The sequence below is a fragment of the Vipera ursinii genome (genome assembly GCF_947247035.1).
Source record: "Vipera ursinii genome assembly, chromosome: 4".
NCBI lineage: Eukaryota > Metazoa > Chordata > Lepidosauria > Squamata > Viperidae > Vipera > Vipera ursinii.
The window spans coordinates 35,941,716-35,964,018 of record NC_139514.1 but is presented as its reverse complement, the minus strand read 5'-3'; the positions used below and the strand labels follow the sequence as shown (position 1 = coordinate 35,964,018).

The window sequence follows — 22,303 nt, the reverse complement described above, 5'->3', positions numbered from 1 at the left end:
TAATCCAATCTATGAACCAACACTACTGCTATAAAATAATATTGTTTCTCTCCATAAAGGAAATGGGGAAGATCCTGCATTTGAAGTAGTTCTGTGTATATGAAATAAGATATATCAAATAAGAAACTACTAGATTTGCATGTACCAGAGCTGAACTGGGACCAGAGTAAACTTTATTGTGCATGAAAGCAATTAAATTGTACATTTAGTATATAACTACTTGATCCTATTTGTAAAAATTTGGGAAGGGCATCCACCCATGACATCTGATCTCCCCAAATTATTTTTCTAAGCTTTTGTTTGCTTTTCAAAAGAAGCCATGGAACTTGCTTAGAAATGAAAATGTTTTCAAGCTGTCAAAACTACAGCAGGAAGAGAAAGGCATATCCTCAAATTCTCTGGGTTTCCCTTTAGATATTCTTTATATTAGGGGTCCCCACTCTATGGTCTGAGGCCCGGGACTGGACCGTGGGCTCTTGACCAGTGGGCTGTGGAAACGGCTGGCTGGTGAGCACACATGTGGGTGCGCATTTCCCCCCACTCACGCTAGCACCTGCGGCCCTGTTTGCGCATGCACGCCAGCATGAACAGGAATGCTAGCATGGGGTGGGTGTTTACAGCCTGTTTGCACATGCACTGCTAGCCCGGGCAGTTGGCACAGCCAGTTTGCCCATGCACAAATGGGCCACTAGCCACCATGGGGTGCACGGCTGTTTGCACATGCGCAGAGCATCAGCACATGCCACATGCACAAATGGGGCTGCTAGTGTCGTGCCAGTGTGTATAGCCCCATGCGCACACCAATTTTGAAGCTGTTCTCCTTCCCTCTGGTCCTCGAGCTCGGAAAGCTTGGAGACCTCTGCTTTATATACCAATAGTATTCTAACTGCGTATCTCTTTAACCCTTAGATAATCGATTAAAATTTAATAAATACCCTATATTTCTTTCCTTCCCAAGATACTGTAGGTAATATAATTAATGGTCATATATGATATATATGATATGAGCCTATGAAATATATTCAGTACTTTGACATTTTTGCTCTTTCTTCTTGTTCTTCAAGTTTACAAACGTTTAATTGTAAACAATTCTATGGTTGATGTTCACTTATCACTTAGATTGTAGGAGTAAACTATTTAATTCACATTTTTTCATTATGAGACAGATTATGTTTCAATTGATATATATATATATAATGTATATATTTAAGGTGTATTATAGATTCTCTTAAAGGGACGCGGTGGCTCAGTGGGTTGGGACACTGAGCTTGTTGATCAGAAGGTCGGTAGTTTGGCGGGTCGAATCCCGAGTGCCGCGTAGCAGAGTTACTCGTCCAGCTTCTGCCAACCTAGCAGTTCGAAAGCACGTAAAAATGCAAGTAGAAAAATAGGGACCACTACGGTGGGAAGGTAACAGCATTCCGTGCGCCTTTGGCGTCTAGTCATGCTGGCCACATGACCACGGAGACGTCCTCGGACAAGCGCTGGCTCTTCGGCTTTGAAATGGAGATAAGCACCGGCCCCTAGAGTCAGAAATGACTAGCACACATGTGTGGGGGAACCTTTACCTTTACTTTATAGATTCTCTTTGATTCTTATATAATTATAAAATTGTAGAATGTTTATAATTCAATGTACTATTTTTTTAATTACCTGATATAATAAATATCTCAATGTATTAATTTCTATTTCTATTTTATTTTCCACAAACTTGGATAATCAGCAGTTGTCTTTTAATTAGTTGCAACATTTCTTCTGCCTTTAATTTTAAACAATGTATCATGAGACTTGTTTTTAAAAAATCCCTTCTCTCTAAAATTCCAACCCTATGGAAAAAATGTGATATCATCCACTTATTTACCTTGGCCTTTTCACCAATGACATTTCTCTCCAACTCTGCTATCTTCCTGTTCAAATGATCTACTATTTCCTTCTCCTTGAGCAGTTCAGCTGTTTCAGATTTCTGCTCTGCTTCCAACAGGGCACATTCCATATCCGTCTAAGAACATAAAAAAAATTCTCCGCCTCAATCTCCTTCATAAAGTAATTCCAACATACAGTATATCTTGAAGGCTTATTTATATGTGATATACATCTGAATACAGCAAACACTGTTCTTAGGAAGCCCTAATGTTTTAAACAGATGAACATATCTAAATGAACAGAAAATGCTGAAAAATAATGAATGCCTAAATCAAACTTCAACAAGGTTATTTTCATAGAATGCCTAGCTCTTTTGCCTTGTAGTTTAAGAACTTCCTTGTGACAAATCATCGCACTAGCACATTGGAGCAAAAGTAAGATTTTCAAGAAAATAAAATTAATGGAAATGTATGTAATTGGGCTGAAATTAGTAGGAATGGATTGAGAGTATGCTTTACCAATAGCACTTAGATTTATATTTATTTATTTTATTTATTTTATTTTATTTAGTTATATTTATATACCGCCCTATTCCCTGAGGACTCAGGGCGGTTTACAGGGAATTAAAAATCCAAAATACAAAAATTAAGAACAAATTAAAAAGTATTAAATTAACCCTGTAGTCAGTTAAAAAACCCCAAATTAAAAATTCTTCCTCAGTCTGGGCCCGAGAGCTGAAAAAGCCAGGTCTTCAGGCCCCGGCGGAATGATCGGAGGTCGGGGGCAGTCCTCAGCTCCACCGGCAGCTGGTTCCAGAGGGCAGGCGCTCCCACTGAGAAGGCCCTATCCCTGGGTGTCACCCGCCGGAACCCTGAGCAGACCCTCCCTGTGGGAGCGCACTGGGCGAAGGGCATTTGATGCCGGCAGCAAGTGTTCCCTCAAATATCCCGGACCCAGGCCATGTAGGGCTTTATAGGTGATAACCAGCACCTTGATATACCGCTCCATAGTGCTTTAGAGCACTCTCTAAGGAGTTTACAGAGTCAACATATTGCCCCCAGCAATCTGGGTCCTCACTTTACCAACCTTGAGTCAGTGAGTGAACCTTGAGCAGGGGGCTGGACAAGAAGACCTCCAAGGTCCATTCTATTCTATTCTATTCCATTCCATTCCATTCCATTCCATTCCATGATCAAACTCCTGGCAGCGAGGAGTGAGTTAGCCTCCAATTCTAACCACTGCGTCATCATGGCTCATGCCTTTGGATGCTCTGGGCTTTGAGAAGTACAATTTACTGAACATCATACAGTATCCATAGCAATTGCCATATTGGCTATCATTACCAGGAGTAGTTACTTCAAACTGGTATCTATCTGTAATGTTCTTATATTTACAAAATGTAAGTACAACATACTATAATATTCTGCCAGACGAATCTTCAAGGGTACAATTCTTTAAAGATATAGTACAGAATAAATCCCAATATATACGGGATTTAATTCTGAACTAATATGTATAATTTCATTGGCAGTATGAAAAGCAAGAGTGTAGCCCCAAATTATTTACTGATTAAATTCATTAAATGTGTATGTTGCTCATCTCTATACCAAATAACACTCGGAGGCTTAAATTAAGGCCTAATTTACCAGTATCCAATTTACAGTCTAGATTATAACTGCTAAATCTAATTATCCTAACCTCTCTTAGTTTTGTATCTGACATATAATAATATCTAGTGCTAATTCCATGTAGGAAAGTGCTAAAGGAAATAGTCAATATTGTGGGTGAAATTAACAGATATATTTCTTTCAATATTCACTTTATTTGTGGTCATGAAATATTCTTTATGAGAAATGCCATTTTAATTATCTGTATAAGTGCAGATTCTATAACAAGAATTTATTGCAGATTTAAAGATGAAAATCCATCATTCAGAAATAAACAAAAGAGATCCTATACCTCTCTGGAGGATTCATCCATCTGATCATTTAAGTCTTTGATCTTTTGTTCAAGTTCTTCCAGGTTATTTAGTATTATAATGCGCTGTTCTTCCATTTGATTAAGTTCTGATGTTACTTGTTCATTGCTTATGCATTCTGGTGACTGTAACAAATCAATAATTGCATTTTTTAAAAGAGTTTTTAAAGGATAAGCATGCAATTATCATTTTTTTTTCTTTTCGTAAAAACAACCAACCTAAAATTTAATAATAATAACCTAATATACAAGTTAAATAATCTAGTTTGGTTACAGTACGTTCCAGAATATTCATTCATTTTCATATTTTTTCTATAAACAAAATAAGCACTAACACAAAAGCATGCACAAAGCATAATAATTGTTAAATCATTTCAAAGCTTGGTACAAAAATTCTTAAAAATGTAATTCTAGAAATCCTATTTAGAGCGTTTCCTACAACGCTGTGGTAAAAGGAATCAGCCTTGAAAGTGGGAGGGAATGAGTTCTAGCACTACTTTAGGCATTTGTGCAACCTTGATTGCACAGTCACATTCTCTCAGGCAATAGCAAACTACTTCCAAAAATCTTGCCAAAAAACCCCCTACAAACCTGGACTGGCCCAGACAGTCACCAAGACTCAACATTGACTTGAACAGGAAAAAAAGAAGAGAAGAGATACGGTTTTTTTCCTTATTAAAAGTATCTCTTGATCATTTTCTCTAGACATTTTGAAGATAATCTATTTGAACCAGATATATAAAATGAAACATAAAATGAAAACGCTGCCCTCTTTAGTGATACAACTGCAATCTGTGTGATGATGCTTATGATTTCTTCCTGCCATATCAAAGGAAGATACATTTTTCTGGAAAGTAGCTTTTGCTGAACAGAAGTGGCATCTGAAAATTACACAGCTTCCTTTTGTATATTGATAATGATAGTCAATCACACACTACACTGAAACCTGTGTGTGCCTCCAGAACTTTCTTTCCCTCTCCCACCCACCCTCAAAAAAAAGTCTTTGGAACAGTCCTAAAAAGAAAAAAAACTAAGTATGTCTGGAATTGCATTTGGCAAAATATACTAACAGTTAAAATTTACAGGAGGTATCTACTGATCCTTCCACCAGAAAAGTATTCTGTTTACCTTTGACATAATGCTTAGATAGGGAGATTCAGTGACATCCTTCAGGAAAGCAGAAGATAAAGGTGAACTCGTCCTGTTGACATTTAAATGCTTATTCGTTCTGATTCCTCTTGAGGAAATGAAATCCATAGAATTTTGTCCAAGATCACTGAATTCAGAGAAATCAGAATCTTCAGCTGGAAGCTGCAAATGATCTCTGAATCTTGAGTCTGCTATTATCTGAGAATCTTCAAAGACAGAATCTTCATCAGACAACTGGAGTCTTTCAAGTTCTTTATTAATTTTCTGAACATCAGCTACAGTAGTGATTGTGGCAGGCTCATTGTCAGGCTTGGAATATTCTGCACACAGATTAAGAATGGTCTCTAGTCTCTGACGCTCCTAATATTGAAACAAATAATTAAAAGTAAGATATATACCACAGTTTCACATATTTTGTGGGCTTCGTAACTTTTTTTCAGGCATACAGAAACTACCAATGTCAACCAAACTTTATTCTAAATTATGAATAATATTTATATTGAATACACAGATTAAAGGAGAACTTCAGTATTCATGGATAATCAGAATCCAATGAATAATCAGAATGGCACCACCAGTGAAAATTAGCTAGCACCTTCAATTCAATCGCACGGCCCTAAGAAAGACAGTTTCACCACCACCCCTTATTTAGAATTTATTACTGAACTCATAAAATCAGAGGCTGAATATAGTTTGTGGTTCAAGGTGCTCAGAGTCATCATGAACCGTGAGATGGCCAGCAAATAAATTTGATTAACTGATAGACAGATAAATATTCAATTGTGCAAAATGACAATAAAAGTAATGGCTTTCATTTTCTTCCACATTCTATAAAAGTGAAAATATTTCACAACATAAAAAAATATAAAAGAAAGAACGAAGGCTATCTTATGGCATCCAAGGAAATAAAAACCTATCTATTTTAAGTCCGCAATAAACCTTTAGCATTAACTAAAAGGTAATACTATTCAAGTACTCTGTTATTGATTTTGCTTTGAATTTTGTGTGGATTTTGTCTTCTCTTGCTTTCCTCATATTCCTTTTTTTCCCCACTGAAGTTCTATGAACTACCACATCTCCCCAGCCCACCAGAATAGGAAGGAAAAGGTATGTTGTAGGTCCCTCTATTATAGAGGCACCCACCCCTTGTAGGACCAAGGAAACGGCCTTCTCTACGGTGCCTCCCTCTCTTTGGACTATCATTCTCCCAGAGACTGAATTACTTAACAAAGTAAAACCTTGTTATTTTTCTAAAAGACCTTGAATACATGGTTTTGTCAGCAGATCTGAGGACTCTTCATTGATATGGAGTCAATAAGTGGCTGGGGTGAGTGTGTAAAGTTTATGGTTTTTTACCTGCTATATTTTAATGTTGTAAATCACCCAGAGTCAACACTGTGAATTGGGTGGCCTATACATTTGTTTAAAATAAACAAATATTTATAGCTTTAGCTTTATTGCTTTAATATGGGAATTTCTCATTAGATAACACTCTCTTAGACAGTTACAATTTTGTATTTCGGGTCTGCAACAAATTTTGTTCTACATATCTAAAGGTGGCTACCTACTAATAAAGAACCCATCAAAGATTATGTCTTTCATAAGTCTTCTGCATGTAAGACATTTTTTAAAGAAAAAGTATAGATAATTTTATTTTTTTAAAAAAAATCAATATCCTTATACTCTGCCCCCTTGGAATTTCTTCTTATGTTTCCATAATTGGTCTGAAAGCAAGTGACATGATGGTAAAAATTATATTAGTATAAGGAAGCATGAACAGAAAATTGTATGAATAATTTCACTTTAGTAACATCTAACTGGGTTGCTGAATCACATGTATTGAGAAAGTCCAGTCATTTTACAACATGACAATCTTACAAAATCTATTGCTAGCTCAAGAGCTTTCTATCTTTAAGTGTAATATGTTACAATTTTAAGAGAATGTATTTTTCAATCTGCGAACTAAGGTACCATAGAAATCTACTCTGGATTAAAAAGCAGTAACAACGAACATATACTGAGAAGCTTCATCTCAAGATACATATTCTTCATAGTTCAGGTAATCCTCGACTTGCACCAGTTCATTTAGTGACCATTCAAAGTTACAACGGCACTGGAAAAAGTGACTTATGACCATTTTTCACACTTATGACCACTGCAGCATCCCCATGGTCATGTGATCAAAATTCAAATGCTTAACAATTGGTTCATATTTATGACAGTTGCATAAATTTGGGGTTCAATAGTGGTCGTAAGTTGAGCACTACCTGTATTTCAAAAGAGGTGCTCATTTCCCAAGATAACCCGAAACAATGAATTCAAATTCCTCTTTTCCTTAAAAGCAAAGATAAGAGAAAGCAAAGGTAAAGGCATTAGATGTAATCAAAGTCTTTGCCTAATTACTTAGAAAAGCTTGTTAAGTTAAAAAGATATAATCCTAAATAAATGCACATAATAAGTACTGCTTAACCCTTTATTTTAGCAGGAATTGGGTGAGGTGTCAAATTGAATAATCAAATGTTTGCATATCCATGAAATTAATGCAGAAACTTCTTTATTAAAAGAAAAAAAAATCTTTTTTAACTATTCAACTTGCAGTTGATTTTCAAATCTGCCTAACCTATGTATACAGAAAAGCTCAAATGTGGTATTAAAATTAAATTTTTAAATTATCCCTTAATTTATATTCCCTTCCTCCCTCTTTTCAAACAAAACACTAAATTAGAAAGACAAAATGACAATGAAATCCTTGCACCTTAAAACTCCTTTCTTCCCTCCAAGCATTTTCACCATAAGCCTTCAGCTCTCTCTTCTTTGGCTTAAACAGTGTTTTTTCTCTTCCTCTTAAAGCTGAATCCTTTGAGTACCCAACCCATTTCTGAAAGCTTCGTCTGACTGCTGGCCAGGAACACCAACATTCAGCCATTATTTGTTGACTTTAATGCTACCTTCACAGCAGTTATTAAGAACTGAAATAAACAATGCTTGTTCACTGAGCCCACCCCCACATATACTGACAGGATATGTTCGTTTTGGTATCTTTTTTCCTCACTCAACCTTCAGAATGCAGGATGTATCAGATAGTAGCCCACACACATGTATTTTCCTCTGCCCAGTTCCAAATGAATGCAGCCGAGGTGTACTTTGACAACGATATGTACCAAACTATTACTTTTGGATTGAATGCTATCTTGGCACTATACAGATTTCTATTCTTTGCTAAAAAAAATATCTACCCCACCAGTTAAAAACACAAATTGGTAAAAATGAAGTTTCCCTCTCTTGCACTTGTACACACACACACACACACACACATACACACACACAAGCTGAAAATAGTAAGAAATGACAAATTCTTGCTGCTTACCCAGTATTTGTAAAAATGCTTCTCCTTTTAAGCAAGAAATATACTTCCCTTGGTTTTAATCACTACAACAGTGGTAATTGGGAAACATGTTACGTTACATCATTTCTATTTCAAAGCGCACAACATGATATCAGAGAACTTATGTGCAGGAAATTCTTTTGGCTGCTATTTTGTGGTATCTATTTTCATCACAGGTCTCCAACTATTCCTTATTTCACTGTAGTTTCATTCTACAAATTTACAGTGAACTGTGTTTTTCAAGCCAATTCAAATACGTATACAGTATGTAAATACATAGCCAAAATTCATCTTTATGTAGAATATTGTATTTTAAATTATAGATAGCTGATCTGAGTGATTGGTCACCAAATCTCTGGTTTTCAATGGAAGTGGTAGGAAAATAACTTTCAAATTATAGAGTCAAATATGAGAGATGTACTCCAAAAGAATTTTAAGGCCTTTTTCTTTTTTATTAATAGAATCATAAAATATTGGAAGGGGCCTTGGATCATCTAGTTCAAACATGTCAAACTCGGGACGTCATGTGACATTGCACAACGTATCGGGACGGTTTTGCCATTGCCAGCAATAGGGTGGGCGCGGCTTCTGCATGATGCATCCGTCCTGAGGGCCAGCAGTTTGACACCCCTAATCTAGTTCGATCATCTTTCAATGAAATCTACTCCTACAACCTTCTGCTAAATTATCATCCTCTCTATTTAAACAGCTCCATGAAAAAGGGTTCACCATCTCCCAAGATAATTTTTCATTGTTAAATAACTTTTACTGATAATTTTTCCCAATGTTCAAAGAAAGCCTATTTTATGTATTATTCTCGTTATTAATAAATTATTTTTCTCTTTTTTTTTGTCTTACGGAACAGATCTTAATAATTCTGCAGTTTCTTATAATGAAAAGAGCTATCATCTCTTCGGTGTCTTATTTGCCAGCCAAAGTAAACTACAAACCTGCAGTCATTATTTTATTATTATTATTGCATGCCACTTACCATCCTGGCTGCTGTCCTCTGACATGATCCAGTCTGATAAAATCATTATTCCTAAAGTGTGTTGTCCAGAAGTGAACACAGTAGTGCAGGTGCAGTGTGGATTATTACATCAATGTAATTCACAATAATGTAATTCACAATAAAATTACATGGCTGCTATCACATGGTAGCTAATGTCCTACCTAAACCTATCCAGATAACTGACTTCAACCTGATTATATACGAACAAATATCATTGGTTTCTTTGCTTTTAAGGTTCTAGGCCAGTGATTGATTGATTGAACCTTTTTTTTGTAAACGGCAGCAGAGGCCTACAGCGAAAAGATTTTATAAAACCCAGCTGAAGGCCTAGGACTGGGGCGATGGCGCGAGTGCCCATAGAGAGGGCTCTGCGTGCCATGTTTGCCACCATGGTTCTAGGCAGTTAAAAAAACTAGGTAATAATCATACATCCATAAGCTCTGTATACATATACAGTTAAAGCCAGTGTGCAATAACATTTCGTTAAAAATTGTTTAATAGTCACCATTCATGAGCCATGGTGGCACAGTGGTTAGAATGCAGTACTGCAGGCTACTTCTGCTGATTGCCGGCTGCCAGCAGTTTGGCAGTTCGACTCTCACCTGGTCAAAGTTGACTCAGCCTTTCATCCTTCCAAGATCAGTAAATGAGGACACAGATTATTGGGGGCAATATGCATTACAGAGGGTGGTGAGCACAGCACAAGACATTGTGGGCTGCCCCTGACACCACTTGATGACATCGCCAGGGCTCGCTGCCTTGGAACAGTGAGGAAAATTCTCAGGGATGACTAATGCCCTGGACGGTATCTCTTTACTCTCCTACCATCGGGTAGGAGATATAGGAGTATAGCCAGCCGCACCAACAGGCTGAAAAACAGCTTTTATCCATGGGCTGTTAAGGCTTTTGAATGGGAAATAATTTTTATAAACTTTATGCATAATTGACTTGCGAGGTCGGTGTGTTGTGCAATTAGTTTACATGGTGTAATAAGGTGGAGGGTTTGTGTCACTGTAAACTGGGGGGTGGGGGCACGAAGGGAGGCTCAGCCAATCTCAATGTATACATGGTTGTATTTTGACAATAAAGGTTCATTCATTCACTCTGTGAAACCGCTTAGAGAGGGCTGTAAAGTCCTGTGAAGTGGTATATAAGCATAAGTGCTATTACTAAGTGCTATTCTGAGAAATATACAAAAGAGCATCATATTTCTATGTAATAAATGCATAACTTTACTAAGGAAAAGAAATTGGGTTTTTTTTCATTTTAAAAGAAGCATCCTAAAGAATATGGAATTAATATGTATAGATACATACCCCCCCCCACATATATATACATACACATGTCCAGAGAATATTAAAAGGATTGCTGGATTAGAATGTAAGCATATTGACCCATCTGCAGTTTATTCATTGCTGAGATATGAAACAACTGAAACCAAATTATGTGACTATATAAATCAATTATTTTTAATTTAAGACTGCCATCTAGAGGTAAACGTGTGAATTTCTTTAAAAAACTGAAATTCTCAGTTTAGGCACTAGAGGCAAAGTTATCAAACTCTCTTGTTATTATAGTCCCTTCTCTTTCTCCAGTAACCAAAAGTAACTGCTTTTTTTGCAGAAGCACTTGTTTAATTTCAACCCTTCAGCAGCAAATGTGAAAACCATATTTGAAATGCATTTACTAATAAGTGGTTATCTGGTAACAAATTGAAAAAATGTTATTGTTTTACAGAAAAATATATTGTTTGTTCACAGTTTCTAAGTATAGATACTGACTCACCTTTGACATATAACTAGGTATTTACCTGCCTTGCTAGAAATGGCCTTTGTAGTTTAGTTCAGAATAAACAGAACAAGAAAAATAACTCAAGTGTTTGCTTTCATGTCAGTATTCTCTCTTCCTTTTTCATTCTCAGCCTGACAAAATTTGATTCAGAATTTTCACATATTTCAAACATTTAAAATATATATTTTATATTGCCTGCCTCTAGGGTATTGTAAGTTGAGACAGTTCTAGGATTACCAGATGTAAATGGTAAAAATCTGGGGAAACATTAAATGTCAGATGCAGAAAACTCTTAAAAATTCTTATTCTTTCCCGCGGTCTGGATTTTTAGAGCATATGATAGCCCCAGTCTCTGCCTGTCTATTTGCTTCAAATGCATCTTCAGATCACAATGAGTTTAATGAGGTATATTCACAGACAAAGCTTAGTATCTTTCTTATCTCTCAGTTTTTTTGAGGGTGCTCATTTTTTTCTCTAACAATAAATTCTTTCCATTCAACTGCTTGCCTATCTGGATGTTTGCCATTGTTAGAATTTTAGAATTTTAAAATCAGAATTCTGAATATAGAACCTATATTCTTTTTCAAAGGAATAAAATGTCAAATTCACTTCATTTCAATGGAATTTGGGTTTCTCTTTGTTCTGATTTCCCCCCCTCCAAGTGCAGCTGAATCAAAAAGTGGTTGTAGCAGTGCAACCAAAAGTTTTAACCTCAAGAAGCTTCTCAAAAGGACAACTGAACTAGAAATTCAAGTGAGTTGACCTTCAAAACATTTATCAAATGGATGCATTATCCTACTTGTGAACACCTCCACAATGTTTGAATGTATATTCCAATCTAGGATCTTTCACAACAATTACCCTTACCAGGATGCTAAAAACAGAAAACCAATTAAGTGAAAGGAAATTCCTTTATACATAAACATGCACTCACTTTAAATTTTAATATGTTTCAAAGCAAGTGGACTTACATCCTGTTCAGAAAAACAAAACTGTGCAAAGGAAACAGCTGTCAAATAAGTTTGGGGAAAAAAACCCTTTATCCTGTCTCTAAACAGAAAATGATTTCGTTCAGCCTTTATAAAGGTATAATTGAAAAAATCCTCAAAATAATTCATTATATATTTTTTTCATTAATTGTTACACCAATATCAAGAGCTTTCACAATGTAGGAATATTTCTGATTACTTTTAGGATTTTAGGACATCTGTCCCAGAAGCTATATTTTGCTTCTGAAGCATATTCCCCTGCTTTTCCGAGTTTTCAAGCATTTATTTGTATCCCACCTTTATTATTTTTTATAAATAACTCAAGGGAACAAATATATCCAACGCAACTTCACCTATTTTTCCCATAACAACAATCCTGTGAGCTAGGTTAGTGAGTATCACATTAATTGTTGCACAACAGGAAATGGTTATATGCCATTCAAAAGACATGCATTTTTCCATTTTCATCAATGGACATCAAGCCCTGGAACCCGAACTGTAAATTAAAATAAAAATATTTTATAATAAAACCGAATCTCATACAATTGCCAGATATTTCAACAATCTTGCTTAAGAAATCATGCAAAAATATCAAAATTTTATGCAATTTCATAAGATGTTAAGACACATTTTTGGAAGAAATTCAATTTTTAAAACTATTTTTAATTTAAAGACTCTTCTACATTGTATCACTCAATCCCCAGCGTATTATATGACCAAAACATATGATCTTTATCCTAAAAAGACTATCTGTCACAGTTTTAGGCAAACCCATCAAGCATATAATAAAAATGTAATGAAAGAACAGCAGATTCTTAATTTACTGTTATTTTTTTTTTAAAAAAATGTTATTATATAGTGTGAAATAAGTCCTTCTGTCACTTCTACGCACCTTCTTTGAGGGGATATAAAGTAACATTATCAGTTTTGGGTAATATGTAAATTGACTAAAAAAGGTAAACCATTGATTCTACCATCTTAGGAAACAAAATATCTTGGGTTTATACTGCTTCCCAGGCTACATAGATCAGCCTCTACTGACTTAAATGAGAATTGCAAAATTAAAACCATTTTCAGTACTCTTTAATGACTAATTTTTTTCAATAGTTAGCTAGGAAAAGTTCTTGGATACAAAAATCCAGACAATTACTAGATGGAGGCAGTAAATACTGTACAGAATATTCTCCCTCTTTCTATCAAAACCAATACAGAGTGATCTTTGGCGACCCAGAATTAGTGTCTAGCTATGAGACAATTCTATATCAGTTTTATACCCATCTATGGTTTTCTGACCATCCCTAAGGTGTCCGTAGTAGTTTCATCATAGAGGTTTTTCTAATTCAAGCACATACAAAAAACAAAGTTATTTTTTAAAAGGAAAACTGTAAACTGTACATACATTAAGCGGGGAGGGGGGGACTGGAACCTAGGAATTCAGGTTTTTTTTCCCCATACTGTACCAGTGCCTTTATTCTGGACTATCTCAATTCACTTTTTAAATATTAAATGCAGACATTCTGTAGACAGAGACTTATTTTATCAGCTTTATCAGACCTAGAAGTTCCAAGCTAACTGCAGCAGAAGACTGAACTAGATTGTGCCTATGATTAACAGTGTGGTTTTCTTTCTCCAATTTGCTCTTTCCTTTCTTCTGACACTAATTAGTTATTCTTCAGTGCAGTGTGCACTTTATCTGTTTAATTAGATGAGGTTGAAAGGACAATTTCCTCAGAACAAATAAACTGCTACTATATTTGGCACATGTACTCAACTTTTGTTTAACTGACTGCCATTTTTTGCCACAAACAAAAGACAATGGGAACAATTCTTCTGCAAGGGTCACTCAATTAAGTGGGAATAAGTGAAGACAAATGTATTTGGGCAAGTATTTGCACATTACACCCATAAAATGAAATATATCATGAATTTCCATTCATCAAAATTTCATTTCTAAGATATATATTCATTTCTGACATATTCTTGACAATTATGTTTTCCTACCATAAAATGTTTCACAAAGTTGAAAAACAATCACAGATGACTTAAGGTTTTTCTCTAAGATATCGGAACTATTCAATGTGCTTTAATTAATAGAGTTTTTTAAAAAAAATAATGAGTATCACGTCACCTTAAACATAAAAAAATAAAAATTCTTATATTTAAGAATATTAAGTATATTAATTTTAGATAATTTAAAAGCAAGCTGATGACAATAATAATGGCACAGAAACTAAGCACATGCAATTAATTACAAACTGTTTAGAGCTGCCTAGGTTTAATATATACCAATTTTGATTGATCCAAAACAGAAATATTCTCTGTTGAAGTAATGCCTATGACTATAATTTATAGAACTCAGGTGGGAAACATGTTTTACATATCCTACCACTGCAAAACAACAGTGTCATCAACATTTTTTTTCCTGAAATACTGGGTCCCTGCAGGATATAATTTGTGGTTCGTAAGTGCCTGATCATTTTTTCAGAACACACAAGTCGAAGCACCATCAAGTTCTTTCAAGTTCCTACCCCATATAGGAACTTGCACTGCTTAGATTTTTAAAACAGGATGTGATTTGACCAATTTTCGTGCCTTGGCCAACACTGGTGCACATGAAAAACCAAACACCTGAATTGTAAACTAAAACAGCTGCATATATAATAAGTAACTTTAAGGGTAATATTTGATATGGTAATAGCAAACATTGTTAGAAATTAACTGGGAAAAAATATATTACCAGTCTCTCCATTTCCTGTTCTTTCAGCCTTTCTTCTCTTTGTCTCCTGTGGTAGTCCATTAGGTCTTCTCTTCCAGAAACAGAACTAATGCTGCTCTTTCTCTCTCGAATGGAAGGAGTCTGCCTATGGCTTTCCAAATCTGTTTCATCAAACTCCATGGAGCCATTGGAAATTCTTCTTCTTGCAGGAAACCCTCTCTCAGCATCAAAGGGAATAAATGAATTACTAGGGCTTGTTCCTGACAATCCAACTTTATCAAAGTCATCAGATGCACATGAGGAAGTGGATGCCAGAAGCATTTTCCTAGCTATCCGGGGGCTTGCAGAAACACTGAGAGTTGAATTTACATAGGAATTCACTTCAGGTGTAAAGTTTGAGTATGGCAATATTCCTGAAGTGCAAGAAGAAAAATGAAGGTAATTGTCGGCATCCAGTATATTCTGAGGTAGAAAATCTTTTTCAATAGTCTTCTTTCTTTTGGAATTCCCAAAAGAGTTTCTTGGTGGTAAACTCAGTGGTGTGAGTTGGCTTTCTGCTGATTTATGAAGCCTGGGCAATGATCGACTATAAACTCCCATGTGGCTCAATGAACCACCCGGATGTTTTCTGGTTCTGGGCCCCAGAGCTTCCATTGCTGAATCCTTTTGTTTAGCTGACCTAGCCTGAACCGACATAATGTCATGTATATTTATTTTCCTGCTTTGTTTTGGACTAGAGGGCATACTGGCAGCTCCAGAGCTGCCGAATGGTGAAATAATGATATCATTTCCTGAATTCCCATTCCACATTGTAAGAAGAGATCCAGAGTTTTTCCACCCGTCCAGTGCTCCTGGGAAATAGACACTATCATGAGATTTATTCTTCTGACTGAACTTTGAATAGGGAAATCTACTCAGAGGTCCAAACTGTTTTTCATTTTCCCTGGTAGCATAAATATCAAAGTCTTTCTTTCCAAGGCTGCACCCACTTAACGATGAGAATGTGCCTGAAATAGGGCCCATATGCTTTAGAGAAGCATTTTTGTCTGAAAGATAAGAGTTCTCACAAGCCAAAGGTTTGATTCCCTGAATTTTAGAAACAGATGACATACTTTTAACACTGGATGCAGGGCTCAGTTTAGGTGCCAGAGGCTGGGAGAGAGTTAAATAAGAACCAGAATAGTCTTCGTTTGTTTTTAATTTTAGACTGGATGAGTATTTTTTTTGGCTGAGTTTGTCCATTATATGCTGAAGATCAGTTTCAAGAGAATTCGTAACTACCTCTTTTCCCAAACTGGCATTTTGTAATTCCACCTGGTTTTGCATATGGCCATATTCTTCCAACATCTTGTTGGAATCTGTAAAAAGACAAAAGAAAGAGAAGAACAGGAAAGAGTTTTAACAAGTGAATTATTCTTTTTTCCTATCTTGCAGTACTTTTAAATTCATACTCCATGCAACTTGAATTCAACAACAAATTTGTAGATGTGAACATAAAGATGAGTAATTTTAGAAACTATTTTCAAATCACTTGATGAAAAAAGTATTAGTTTTAAACAGTCCTATTATACAAAAAGAATCAAGATAGACCTGTGCAAGATGAGACGCCACCAAATCAGTGATGTTAGTGGTACCAGAAACAAATTTCCTGCATAAGCTATTTATCTTAGCTGCCTGCAAAGAAAGAAAAAAAATGAGTGGAGGGGGGAAGGGTCAAGATTCTTACTTACAAATAGGTAATAGATTATACCGAATAAAAGGCAGAAACAGCCTGATATAGCTGTCTTAGTTTCAGTAATTTTATTTATGCATTAAATTAAGTGAATCCTTGCCACTTAAATTTGTTTTATAACAGTCTCCCTCATTTTTCCTCGCAACAAGCAACGGGTGGACATTAAATTAGTGACATTATAATATTCAGAGTCATACAGTTGCCACAGTCAGGGGTTGCCACAAAGAAGAGGGAGTCAAGCTATTCTCCAAAGCATCTGAAGACAGGACAAGAAGCAACGGATGGAAACCAACCAAAGAGAGAAGCAACCTAGAACTAAGGAGAAATTTCCTGACAGTTAGAACAATTAATCAGTGGAACAACCTGTATCCAGAAGTTGTGAATGCTCCAACACTGGAATTTTTAAAGAAGAGACTAGACAACCATTTGTCTGAAATGGTATAGAGCAGTGATGGTGAACCTTTTAGAGACCAAGTGCCCAAACTGCAACCCCAAACCCACTTATGTATTGTCAGGTGCTAAGTGGGCATGGCCCATTGGTTGGGTGTGGCCCATTTGGTGGGCGTGGCCCATTGGGTGGGCATGGCTGCGGTGGTAACGGCAGATTGGGTGGGACTAAAAATTCGATAAATTCCAACTTTGCGAGATCTTTTTTTCCCCGTGAGAAGTTGAAATTGATTGATTAAATCTTTTTTTTTTGCACACGACGGTGTAGGCCTAAAGCGAAAAGATTTTATACAACCCAGCTGAAGGCCTAGGACTGGGGTGATGGCGCGCGTGCCCACAGAAAGGGCTCTGCGTGCCACCTATGGCATGCGTACCATAGGTTCGCCACCACAGGTATAGGGTTTCCTGCCTGAACAGGGGGTTGGACTAGAAGACCTCCAAGGTCCCTTCCAACGCTGTTGTTGTTATTATTGTTATTGTCACAAACACTTCCCTTTTACGGGAAAACCGTGTTCTATTTTATATATATTTGAGTCTTTTCAACAACAACCCACATTCTTGTTATACAAAACCTGAAAAATAGAAGTTCAACACTGTAGATGTTAATACTGACAAATAATTTTACACTCCAATTTATAAAGGATTATAAATTGAAGGGAAGGGGGCAGAGGTCTCAGTGTGCAATGTCATTTATGCAACTAGAAGGAGAGAATTCCTCAATAGACTGAGTACAGGTAGTCAACTTATGACCACAGTTGAGCCCAACATTTCTATTGTTAAGTGAGAGATTTGTTAAGTGAGTTTGCCCGATTTTGCAACCTTTCTTGCAATAGTTGTTTAAGAGAATCACTGCAGTTGATAAGTTAATAACCCAGATGTTAAGTGAATCTGGCTTCCCCATTGACTTTGCTTGTCAGAAGGATGCAAAAGGGGATCACATGACCTTGGGATACAGTAACCATCATAAATATGAACCAGTTGCCAAGCATCTGAATTTTGATCACATGATCATGGGGATGCTGCAATGGTCGTAATTGTGAAAAATGGCCATAAGTCACTTTTTTCCGTGCCGCTGTAACTTTGAACATTCACTAAACGAGGACTACCTGTATTGCTTTCCAATCTCTCTCTGTTCCAAATATCTCTGGATTCATTGGGGAACTTAGCTAGCAAGTAGAAACAATACATTACATGAAAAGGGGTTTTATTGTTACAAAGGGGCATTATTCAACTGGATCATTCTCATCATAGTTACCAGATTGATAAACATTATTTCTAACACATGGTCCAGCATAAATTCTTTATTGAGGATGTCAGAAGCTGATTTAAGAATAATAAAATTTAATAGTTCTCTGATGACCAACACTCCAGACAACAGAGTTATATAAGATCCCCTAGGCACATTTCCTTTAATCCCCACCACCAATTAAAATCAGTAAAACTCAACTGAGAACTTCTTAGGATCTGGATGAAACTTATGACAGCATCCATAAAAATAAAGGTGTAAAGATGTTAATTTTGCAATCTTATACATTAGTTTTTAGAACTATTTCCCATTAGGTTCAACTAGTTAATTCTTATGTAAGTGAACTGAGGACTGTAGTCTTAAGGTTTATTGCATGGTCAATTCACAATATCAAAACTCTGTTTTTACTCCTGCAATCAACTTTTCACTACAGAAATAATTTAATTAAGCTAGAAGAGTCAGGTTGTAATTTCAGGTTGAAATATGTTAGCCTTTAAATCCTGTCTTTACTTTTGATCATTTTTATCTTTTGCAGAAGACCTACAATATTGGAGAAAATCTCCCCACTTTGCAGGTCTTTAACAAAAACCACAGCATTATTTCCCTGAATTGCATTTCAAATTATTAGTGGTATTTAAAAAAAAAAGAATATATGCAACAGGGAAGGAACAAAGCATGGAAAATCTTGTGCATTAGCAAGAACTTTGCATTACTCCACCCAGCACATACAAGAATAATTTTATTAAAGTGCTAACACATACAACACTCTAAATTGCTCATTATTGTTCCTTTATTCATTCCAAACTTAAATTAAGCTGTTGAAAGCAGATTTTGAGCATCTGCAAATCTGGTTCTGATTAAATATATGGAATCTTAAAGAGATTTAGAGGAGGAAGCAATAATCCTGCTCACTATTGTCTATTTTGATTAGCAGCAGCTCTCTAAATCATCTGGGAAATTCCAGAGATTGAAACATTTGCATGTGTTTCAAATGTAATTCCAAAAGTTATTTTCAGTATTTTGTATTTGTATGCAATGCTTTAGTCTACTGACTTCAATGGAAATAAAGGAATAGGGAAAAATATTTATTTGTACCATTTGTATAACGATGAATCAATAAAGACTCACAGTAATTTACAGCAGTCCAATAAAAATATATAGCTATCCTTAGTAAGTAAAAAAAAAATCCATAGTACATCATCATAACCAAAATACAAGAGAAAAATGGAAGCTAACAACTGGCTCAGTAACATAGCAAGCATAGAAGCAAAATATGAATACTGCTAATTTTACTCAGCCACGTTATTTTTAAAAATTATGTTGTCTTATTTATGATGTTCTTGCTAAATATGTTTTCTGTTATGGCTTAATTAGCACTTCCAGGTTAATACAAACAGCTTGTTTTGGAAAGAAGATCCTTCCAAGCTGTAGGTCAACTGGAGTTGAAATTGATTAACTTTCACTGCACAGTAGCTATTTCATATGTTAGTAAACAAGTATTTGCTAATTAAAGTTATACTGAAACAATATATTTGCTATCCTCTTAGTTTCTTAAACAGGCATAAAACTAGAGATGCAACATTACTTAGGAGGATAGGAAACCAAAGTTTATCTTGTGTAGAATACATACAAACAATGACTCCTGTAGCTATAACAATCCCGAACATTTTACCCGTGAATAAGTTATTTTGATCATTAATGATCATGAACAGCCTAGTCTAACTTGGACTGTATCATAATTAGTCAATAGTTCTAGGTCATTAAATGCTAAAGAAGCATTACCATAAGTAATGAATTACATACCTGTTCCAAGACTGTGGTAAACAAGATTATTTCTATTTGACATCATGTTGCTGTTCGCCAAAAGAGGGATTATTACAGCCAAATTAGATGAAAACAGATAAATTCTGGCACCTGTAAACAACCCAAGAACAGTAAGCTGATAATAAATCTTTAAAAACTAAGTATAGATTAAAACATTACAATTTGCTTTCTAAACTAAAAAGTTCTACAGTTCATGTACAATATGTTTACAATCCAAAAGTAGTTAAAAAGGGGGGGGGGGACCCAAAGCAAACAAATGAAACAAACAGTAAATGAGACTGGAAATAGCCAACAATGTAAGCAGAGAACATGAGGAAGACAGGAGAGATGCATGACAGAGTAAATATACTTTCAGTGTTCTTACAGCATAGTAGTGAAATCTAAAAGGCAATTTAATATGCTATCTATTTGTGTATATGCAATCATCTCAATTTAATAAATGTCAAATCTGCCTGGCTATTTCTTTGCATTTTCTCTTGGTTCTGTTTATTAACAGAACAACTCTTCCTTCAATTAAACAACAGGGGATTACAGAAGCCTTCAAATTTGATGGACTCTAGTTATAATGGAATTTATTTATTTATTTTTAATCCCATTTATATCCCGCCCTTCTCCGAAGACTCAGGGCGGCTTACAATTTAAGCACAAACCAATGGGGGGGGGACAGGATTCAGCTGAAGGGTTCAAGGGGCTGCAAGACCTGAGATTTATCATTCTTAGTTCTGGATGGGATTGCACTATCCCCGAAACACCCAGTGCAAAATCTGGGGCTTCTATATTCGTAATCCCTGCTCAAAGAGTAGGTGGTAGTCATGTCTAGGAGAGCCTTTGTGCAACTTCATGTTGTAAGCCAGCTGTGCCCTTTCCTGGATCATGAGGCCCTGCATACAGTCATGCCCCGGTCATCTCCCAATTGGATTACTACAACATACTCTACACGGGGCTATCCTTGAAGAGTGTTCGAAAGCTTCAATTGGTACAGAATGTAGTGGCACAGTGTGCACTGTTTTGTAGGCCCTTGGGTGGCACATGTGACACCACCACTATGCAAGTTGCGTTGGTTGTCAGTTTGCTTCTGGGTTTAATTCAAGACGTTCATTACTTTTAAAGCTCTCTGTAGCGTGAGTCTAGGGATTAACACTTCTTACTCTTTCCAGTGGAAAAGGCCTACTTCAGATCCTGTCAACCAAAGAATTTTGACTGGCAGGATCCAGAAGGGCCTTTTCTGCTGTGGCTCCCACCCTCTGGAATATTCTGCCATTAGAGGTGAAGTTCACCTTCACGTTCCTGGCCTTCTGGAAGAGCTGTGGCTGTGCTGTTTGGCCTGTGGCCCCAAATAGGAACCTGTTACATTGGGGTTGGCTGATGAACTAAAGAAGATTCTCACCACCAGAATGCCCACCATTGTGGTTTTTAACTTTTAACTTCTGTATTCAATTTTTCTAATTTTAATTGTTTTTAACACTTTTTAAATTTTTATATTATTGGAAGCAGACCAAAGTTGCAGTATCAGATGTATGGTATGCATGCATGCATGCATACATGCATGCATACATACATATATACACACACAAGCAAACCTGTTGCATCTGCAACAACATGTTCAGTGACTGGGAAAAAAATGCCTACTGAATCATTTGAAAGGACCACAGTGAAGATCACAGGAACACATTATTAACATGTGGTTATAACCTTATATTCATTTAATTAGGACCAAAGCCAAATGAATTCTGTGTGGCCTCTTTGAGAGAAGACCTGCACATGTCTACACTTCCATCTTTTTCATGTTATTATGCAGTGTTGAAGTGTGCTCTCACCAAAGATTATTAAATGACTCCCCTTTTTGTCTGCTGCATTGAAAATATATGTCATAGATGAGTGATCTAAAACAGAGAAAAATAATTGAAAGTATAACAAATGCTAAAAGGTCTATTCATGTTCCGCCTTTCAATAGGTTCATGAGTTCATACAGCAGTTAGTCTAAACCTATTTCTGATCCTATTAGCAGAATAGTAGAAAACAAGACAGTTTACTCCCATTGCTTGATATTTATCAAAACAATTCTATCAGTCAAGTTTCTCCGAAAAATTCTAAGATAATCATTTGCATTTGAACTTTCTAAAGAAAATAAAATTCAAAGGAATAAGATCTTTTAAACCAAGCATACTGTTT

The 22,303-nt window shown here is 36.0% G+C and overlaps 1 protein-coding gene across 1 annotated transcript in view; it reads right to left on the bottom strand.

The window, feature by feature from the left end:
• The window catches only part of PHLDB2 (pleckstrin homology like domain family B member 2), a 55,151-nt gene extending 33,197 nt beyond the window's left edge, over positions 1-21,954 (bottom strand). Inside the window, exons 1-6 of the mRNA XM_083361354.1 lie at positions 21,949-21,954; positions 20,111-20,221; positions 14,904-16,240; positions 4,969-5,349; positions 3,823-3,966; positions 1,862-1,999 (exon numbers count right to left, since the gene is read on the bottom strand). Coding sequence (XP_083217480.1) covers positions 1,862-1,999; positions 3,823-3,966; positions 4,969-5,349; positions 14,904-16,240; positions 20,111-20,156 — 2,046 coding nt within the window. The 5' untranslated portion in view covers positions 20,157-20,221; positions 21,949-21,954. The remainder of the gene's footprint in view (positions 1-1,861; positions 2,000-3,822; positions 3,967-4,968; positions 5,350-14,903; positions 16,241-20,110; positions 20,222-21,948) is intronic.
• Between the last annotated feature and the right edge of the window lie 349 nt (positions 21,955-22,303).